Source organism: Cibotium barometz, chromosome 17 (assembly GCF_041138505.1).
Source record: "Cibotium barometz isolate CiBa-2024 chromosome 17, ASM4113850v1, whole genome shotgun sequence".
Lineage (NCBI taxonomy): Eukaryota > Viridiplantae > Streptophyta > Polypodiopsida > Cyatheales > Cibotiaceae > Cibotium > Cibotium barometz.
Genome location: NC_141062.1, coordinates 7,715,644 through 7,724,086, shown reverse-complemented (window position 1 = coordinate 7,724,086; position 8,443 = coordinate 7,715,644). Strand labels below are relative to the sequence as shown.

The 8,443-nt window shown below is 42.1% G+C and overlaps 1 protein-coding gene across 4 annotated transcripts in view; it reads left to right on the top strand.

Annotated features, from left to right (window-relative positions):
• Positions 1–4,065: 4,065 nt before the first annotated feature.
• The window catches only part of LOC147629635 (phosphatidylinositol-3-phosphatase SAC1-like), a 59,408-nt gene continuing 55,030 nt past the window's right edge, over positions 4,066–8,443 (top strand). For 2 of the 4 annotated variants that reach the window (XM_086811141.1, XM_086811140.1), the window contains exons 1-3: positions 4,120–6,024; positions 6,226–6,430; positions 6,625–6,790. In XM_086811141.1, coding sequence (XP_086667267.1) covers positions 5,908–6,024; positions 6,226–6,430; positions 6,625–6,790 — 488 coding nt within the window. In that variant the 5' untranslated portion in view covers positions 4,120–5,907. Of the gene's footprint in view, positions 6,025–6,225; positions 6,431–6,624; positions 6,791–8,443 lie in introns of all 4 variants that reach the window. The other 2 variants (XM_086811143.1, XM_086811142.1) reach the window with 2 other exon arrangements.

Genomic DNA, 8,443 nt, shown 5'->3' with positions numbered 1-8,443 from the left:
AAAAATTAATGATTCATATTAAATCACCTTGCATCCAAGGTAAGGATGTTAGAAACTAATGCTTCATCTTAATCACCTTGCATCCAAGGTAAGGATGTGAGAAACTAATGCTTCATCTTAATCACCTTACATCCAAGTTTTAAGCTAACTTATAGGTCCTCTTTAGGAGAAGTCATACTTAAGTAAAGCAAGGCTCTTTCTCTAGCTTGGACAGTAAGTGGAGTCTATGGGCTCATGACAGTTCTAAGATGTTTTGTCTTAGGTGTGCCATATACAAACAATTAGTGTTCTCCTCTTGAGTGTAAGTTTAAGGTGTGCCATATACAAACAATTAGCGTTCTCCTCTTGAGTGTGTAAGTTTAAGGTGTTTTTATATTGCACACCATAATATTACATTAGACCCATGCTACGACATGGAGGAAGAGACTTTGATACATATGCCAAGCCTTGTTAATAACATTGTTTAAGAAAAAATGCATTATTAATGTTAAATTTTATTTTCTTCCTCTAGGTTAATGACATGGATGAAGAGATTTTGAGGAGATTTGATACATTATGCCAAGTCTTGTTAATAACATTGTTTAAGAAAAATGCATTATTAATGTTAAAAAATATTTTCTTTTGATTCTATATGTTAATGTTCTCTCTCTCTCTCTCTCTCTCTCTCTCTCTCTCTCTCTCTCTCTCTCTCTCTCTCTCTCCCCAAACTAATTCTATTCATAGTAAGAATGTGCATTGGCCTCTTACACACTTTAAAATGGAGTAAAAATAGTAAACTTTGAAGTTCTTTGTTGCATGGTTCTATTTTTTTTATCAAATTGCTACATCTCTATTATTCTTCTCAAGTGTATGTTTTACGATATTCATCCATTTTATTTTTTTAATTTTTCTTTGATTGTGTACAAATTGGTTATTTAAAGAAATCTATCTAGTGTTGGAAATTAACATCTTCTGTTTTGTGGGTTTTCTTAAGCATGTCAACTTAAAACGTGGAAAAAGGTGGTTGGCACATTTGCATGTAGGAAGAGAGAGAGAGAGAGAGAGAGAGAGAGAGAGAGAGAGAGAGAGAGAGAGAGAGAGAGAGAGAGAGATGTATTAACGTCTACTAGAGGCCGCACTCGACCTATGAGACAAATCAATGTCCAACTGTCAATGTCTTCTGGATGTCCAGAAAAAAAAGGACAAAATGAACATGAAATAAAGTATGAAAGTACTGAGCTAGTGGGGGGGTGTGATGGATGGAGCACTACTACTAGAGGCTTAGTATGCAACTTATATGCGTAGGGTATACAAGAATGCAATGCAGATCTGTCTAGCTTCAACCAATACCATGATGGGGGTGTAATATGTGATACATAGGCGATGGCAGAGAGAGAGAGAGAGAGAGAGAGAGAGAGAGAGAGAGAGAGAGAGAGAGAGAGAGAGAGAGAGAGAGAGAGAGAGAGAGCTAGTACATCACATGGCGGCCATGTGGCCATTTGTAAAGTAATTTTTGGTAATATATCTTCTATTACGAGAGAGAGAGAGAGAGAGAGAGAGAGAGAGAGAGAGGAGGAGGGGGGACTTGTAGCACTAAAAGATGAATTGAACTAGCCAAACTTAAAACCTAGCCAGCTAGGCACATGGTGATATCATTTTCAAAAGGTGACAAAAACTGTGAGCTTCTAAGGAGCTTACAAAAAGCTTAATTTCCTTTTTATTTATTAGCACATAAATAAGGCCATGCCCTCACTTATTTATATTAAATTGGATCTTTTTGGGTGTTCAAACCTTTTTAAATCTTTCCTTTTACTACACAAGAGGAGGGCATCTATAGGAGGCAATTTTTGTGTAAGATTTTGGGCCAAAAAAATCTCTGAAATGCATGATCATCTCGACTTACAACATATCTTGAAGACAATTTCCCTACACTGTCTTTGTGAGACTTTTGAAGGTTGATTGACTTTGTTACCACTAGGGCTATTGGATTTAGAGCTACTTGGCAGCCATCTTGTCTATCAAACATAGAGTGGATCTTTTGGCAGGTAAATCAACTTAAGGCAGGGGTGGCAAATTTTTGTTCCATCGTTTGAGTGGAAGATAAGTTTATTTATCATTTGTAACTTATTTTCATCATTCCTCTATTTTCTTTAAAATTTCTCTATCACAGCTCACAATCCACAACCACCTACTATAAGACCAACTCAATGCATGTTTGTGGACCATCTCCTCCATCCATCCCCCTGTGCACAAATAGCTAATACACCTCACTGGCAAGTTTCGTTTTCCCCCATGTGCAGATGCGTACAGCCCCTCAAAAGATATGGACTCATGACCAAGATCTAGTGTTTATGACATCGGATACTAGGGTACCATGGTGTGGGATGTTGGGCTTTGGGTGATGTGCATAGTCGAGGGTGCTCTAGATGGAGTTATAATTAAGTGGCGAGCTTCGAAAAACCCTTATAGTTGGTCTTTGTGTGACTTATGTATTTAGGATGCTATCTGAGGGCTTTCATGAACTTTGGATTTGCTTTGGGTGAAAAGACCATGGGAGCTTCCACCCCTGTATTTAACTACCTTTACTACATGAAAATAATATTTCACCCATTATATTATCATGGAAGCTTCCACCCCTGTATTTAACTACCTTCACTACATGATTGAATAATCTCCTTGAGACCCCTATCAAGCCTTTACCTCCTCTACCTCATCATGTGAGAATCTCTCTCTCTCTCTCTCTCTCTCTCTCTTTGGGAGTTAGCTCATGGAGTTGTTATTCAACACGTCTTATGTTCGAATCTCATGTGGTAGATTGGTTAGCTCATAGAGTTGTTATTCAACACGTCTTGTGTTCGAATCTCACTCCCGTCGGATAGATCATATTTGGTCTCTTGGGATTGTTCCTACGACGTTAAAAGAGCTTCTTCTTCTTCTTCTTCTCTTTCTCTCTCTCTCTCTCTCTCTCTCTCTCTCTCTCTCTCTTTGGGTTCAAGTCTCTCCGTCGATTGGGTGTATAACCCTCTAAGTCGACGTAAAGCGACTCCGTCTCCAGCATGCTAGAGCTTAGTGGTGATGGTGGTGGATGGGAGATTGTGGGCAATGTTGGCAGGCAGTGGGTTGTCAATGTGCCTCTATTCGTGCTTGTGCATAGCATGGGTGCAACACCACTAGTAATCTACGATCAACTACTACAAATAGTTGGCGGGAAAGGGTTTGATGGATGTATAGGGTTGTTTCTTATTCACAGCATGGCCATTGTGAATGCCCAAGGGCCTAGGAGCATTGCACGAACAGGGAAACAACCCTCCACGAATCGAGCTTTAGTTGAGTAAGATTTGATATAGGATTCCCCTCCCTCAAACTTGTTAAGTGAGTTAAAAAAAAAAACCCTTGAGTGAGGATGATCCTTAAGTTGAGTATAGGCCCCTTGTCTTAAAGTAGTTAAGTACAAACAAGCTTGACCCAACCGACCACCGCAAACCCAAGTTAACTCCCGAGTCCTCCCCGTGACAGGACGTGTTGTTGCGTAGGTCCCTTTTTATGCTGTGCGTGTGTGCGCGCGCGCTGAGAGTGTGGGTCAAACCAAACAGTGTAGGGCCTTTTTTATGCTGTGTGTGTGTGGGGTGTGAGCGAGTGAGTCAAACCAAACACGGATTCCCCGGGGCTTACGTGTGGCAAAATTGACTGATTCGGTGTCAGCTCATGAAACAGGTGATTTTGCAAGTGGGCGCGCTAAATAGGACTTTTCGCCACCTAATCCAGCCAGTTTATGTCCAATCCATCCCGATTAGCGTCTAAGCCAAATTGGTGCCTCATCCAGCCAATCCAGTGGTTTTAGCGTCTTATCATTAGTGTCTAGCAGTTCTGCGTCTGATCCAGCCAATTTTTTGGGTCCTTGCATTGGTTAGTTCACCCAACGTGCTGCGAAAGACTCGGCGCACAATGATTTGAAGTGGGTGTCATAGTTATCGATTTTGCTGCATAATTGATCAGCCCCTGTGCGCCGGCGATGGAGATGGGCGACAATCGCCGAAAAGTAGCGGGGGAGACTAAAACTGGCGGCGAAAGGAGCTTCCAAAAACTGGTTCCTGCTTCAGGCTGCTAGAATCCAGGAGCGTCACGCCCACAGAGTCCTTCAATCATTCAAATCGTGGCCCAAACTAGCAGCAGCAGCGTTTCCTGCAGCTCCCATGGGAATGGAATTCAATGGCGTCCGCCAATCAATTTCAGTATCAAAAGACAAGCGATTCCACATCGAAACCGGCAATTTAGCAGCAAAATCACATCATTGAGGACAAATTAGGAGAAACTCAGGAGAGCGTTCAACAAATTAGCAAAGCAAACCCCACATGAATGGTGGCAGATTGGGAGCAATAATGTATGTGAATCCTGATCAATCCCGGCAGCAGCCAATTTAGCTTCAATCTAGCTAAATCTAGAGCAGGCTGCTTCTCTGATGGTCAGGACTGATCAGGACCCACTGTCTATGGCGATGTTGGTGGCGTGGTGGAGCAACCTCCTTGCGCTTTCTCACTATTTCGCACTCTTCTCTTATGACTCACCCCAATTATTGATCCATTCGCTTATCTTCTTTCCCACCTCTACAGTGCAGTAACGCGCTCATCTGCTTATGGCCAAAACAAGCTCTAATCTTGGTGGGTTCCACCTCAATCATGGCGCCCAAATGGCCAGAACAAGCTCTTTACCTTTCCATGTGATAAAGCCCCCCGTTTGTCCCCTCCCAAAATCTAGTTGTTTTGTCTGCTTTGCTCAATCTGCTCCCTAATTTCCAATTATCGCCACAACATTAAGGTGCATGCTTTACTGTTTAATCCCAGAGAAAGCCCATATTTAACTCTGTCTAGTTGCAGAGAAAACTCACGTTTTGATTCACAAGTATCATGCATTTGTTCAGTTCCAACAGGCACACTCATTGATTGCAGAGTTTAATACACGTTCGATCCTATCCTCCTAAGCGTGCACGATGCATTTTTCCAGTCATAAAAGGCCAGAGTTAAGCTGAGGCTAATTTTCTGGGTTGCTTAGCTCCAATTGCAGAAAAGCCCATCTTTGTTTATCTTTTCTCATTGAAAACCCATTCTATTACCTCGCATTTTCTCAGTTACATTGACCATGCTTTAGGATAATTTGCTGGGCTTCTCAGCTCAAATTGCAGAGAAACCCCTCTATAGTCAGGCATTTGTTCAATCACAGGCTCAGCTTTGCTGTTAAATTGCAGAGAAAACCCATGCTTGATCCTTTCTCACCATTTCTTTGCTCACTGAGCACGGGTCACCAGACCTAAGCTGCAGACTTCACTATCTTGGATTGCAGAGAAATTCATCCTCAAACCTCAATTCGTTCACTTACGATCCAGAAGTAAGCTGCAGGCTTTTCTCTCAAATTGCACAGAAAGGTCGTCTTTGACACTTAATCATCAGACATCTGTTCCAAAATGAAGCTGTATGCTTAACTACTGGGTTCTCAATCTATAGAGAAAAATCACATTTCTGATCATTGCCAATCACCAGGCTTTTGTTGATAAGCTACAGGTCAGAGTTGAACTGCATGTTTCACAGGGTTCTCAACTTAAATTGCGAAGATAACTCGGTATTCTTTCACCTACAAGTCTGAATAGGGGCACAGGATTTCCTGGGTCATGAAGACAATGGGCAGTATTTTTGCTCGGGAGAGTGATGCTCAATGTTGCTTTATCGAGATGTTATTTATAGAGGCGAAATCACCATGCCTTTGTGCTGGGTTCTTCAAATGCTGATGGGTACAAGCTTCCGTATAATGGTACTCTGCAGAAGGCGGTTGGTGCTGTCATCATTGCTGTTGCCACTCTGTGCAGGGCAACCCACTCTATAATTGTATAGAGTTTGCCCAGAAAGCTTCACCGTGACTCTTTCTTGTGTGGGTCGAATGACCACATGTGTGACTTCTCTTCCCCACTCAAAGACCTTAGTGGGGAGTGACACTGATCAAACATCATCAAACTCATACTTCCTCTCAAAGTTCAAGCTCTACGAGACCAAAGCGGTATGCAACTGTCTACTTCTTCTTTTTTTTGCACAGAAACCCTGTCTACTTTTCACAGTTTTAATGACCGAACCCACTGTTTTCTACTGTTTAAATTGTACTAACCCCTTACATTGTAGTAAAGCTAATGCATCATGATGATATCGGTTACTTATGATGGGATGGTTCTCATCATCGATGCACTTCTGGCTTGATTTGCAGAGATTTTATTTAATTGGGACTAATAAGACTAGGGAACTCTGGAAAGTCCTCAAAATCAATCGATGTGAAGCGACAGAACTTGACATCTTTGAAGATTCAACTATATATTCTCAGCACGACTGCAATGACCTTCTGAACAGGCTGGATGCTGGCAATCAATCCACGGGTGGTCTCAAGTTTGTTACAAAAGCCTATGGCATAGTTGGTATGTTAAAATTCATGACATAGTTGACACGATTGTGCTGATCAATCAGAATAACTAGGCCTTAGTTTTGAGGTTTGAAGTCAGTGTGGTATATCTTCATAGCATTATCTTGATACCTTTATGAGTTCAAGCCCAAATAACGGAGTATGGGATTTCGTCCTGATGAGTCGTGCAAATCTGGCCATTCATTCCAGGGTTTATCAAATTTTTGGAGCCTTACTACATGATCCTTGTGACAAAGCGTCGCCTACTTGGTGATGTTAGTGGGCATTCGATTTATGGAATTGGCGAAAGCAGGCTGATGAGCGTAACACACCCATCGTTCCAAACTAACGTAGCATCTTCTCAGTCCGAGCACAGGTTGCATACCCACTTAAAACGCCTCATTTCACTCACCTATTGATGATCTATGTAGCCTTCTATTCTTTAAATAGATGAACTTTACAATAGAAATGTTTGTTGCTTGCAATATGAAGTTTTGCTACAAAAGATCTCACTCTTGGTTCCATGCACACCAAGGATGCAGGAAGCTCTAATTTACAGTAAAACCTTTCCTGCAAATAGGGGTCTATCATGCCTACTCAGAGTGGAATGCCAATCTCACATTTGACAATGGCTCATTGAAGCTCAACACATGATACCATCTTATGTGTCCGTGTGCATGACTAATAATCTGCATGGGTTCAGGAAAACAAGGTGTGGGCTCTGTTCATGGTCGTGTCCTTTTATAATCTTGCCCTTGGTCTCAAGAAGGCTAAGTGGCAATCCTTGCCAATGCAGAAATGTGTTAATGGTTCATAAATCTTGTCATGGCATGCCATTTTCTAAGAGTCCATAATCGGTACTATAATTTGATAGTAGCTATCCTATTGCCATTGGATCAGGGTCTTTTGATAGTGGGGAAGAAGATGACATATGCCCCTTTGTGTTGGCTTGAGCTCCTTCCAAGCTAGCTTGTACCATCCTATAAAGCTCAAAGTGAGCCATCTATGCATGCCCATCTGCCTCAGTGTTTGCCCAACTTTTTGAGGAGCACCCAAGCCAATTGAAGGCCTACTCAAGGGAAACCCTCATGTCAGTTTCTCTTAACCATGCCACCTGCTGCGCCAATGTGGTCCCCGGGAGCCCATGTAAGCTCTATGGCACTGTGTCATCACCAGAACTTCGACTATTTGCAAGTAACTTTGAAAGAAAGAAGAGATGGAATCTTTTTTTCTTTCAAAAGGGAGACTTCTAATAAGTAGGAAAACTAATACAACCGAGTCCTTCATTTTTAAGGATATTTTTTAAAGCCAGTAGTGGCAAAAGCAGGGAGGGATGCTATGGTTCCAGACTTTCTTAAAATCAGCAATATTCAAACAGGATCTCTCTCCCTAAAAATGCACAAACGTTTTGTGTTTGTACTCTGCATATGGTAGGCTTGGAGATCTCAATGTGTTGAGGCATTGGATACACAAACTCTCCACTCCCAGTATTAGTTATGTGGGGGACTGATTTACCTCACACACTTGCTGCCATCTCGGGCAAGAGCCTTAGAAGAGAGAGACACCAGGAGACTCGCAAAAATCGCTTTAAGGCAGATCGACTTAAGTCACTATCTACATTGCTGAAACAAAGTGAGCATAACCATGGGAGAAATCTATGGGATATCTCTTTTCGTTTCTGCCAGGACTCTTCCTTGACTTGCTGCACATGAAAATCTTGAAATGAGAAGCATTTGGACAGTTTTACGAATTGCATGTTCCAAGGTTTGAGCAGTTGGTGGTGGCCCGCCCCCTGGCCATATGCAATGCAGAGATGCCATGGGTTCCTCGCAACCTGACTGAGGACTGCAGGTAAATTGAGCTTTTTACCCTGTCACATGTATATTTCATCTTAAGAGGCTGTTTTTCCTGGGGAATGCTCATCCTCAGTCGCCACACAGGATGGCACAAGATCCAGAGAACTTCGGTCTTCCTCACTAGCAAAGGTGCCATGTGCCGAGATAGAAAGTGTCTTCTCATCGACCCTTGC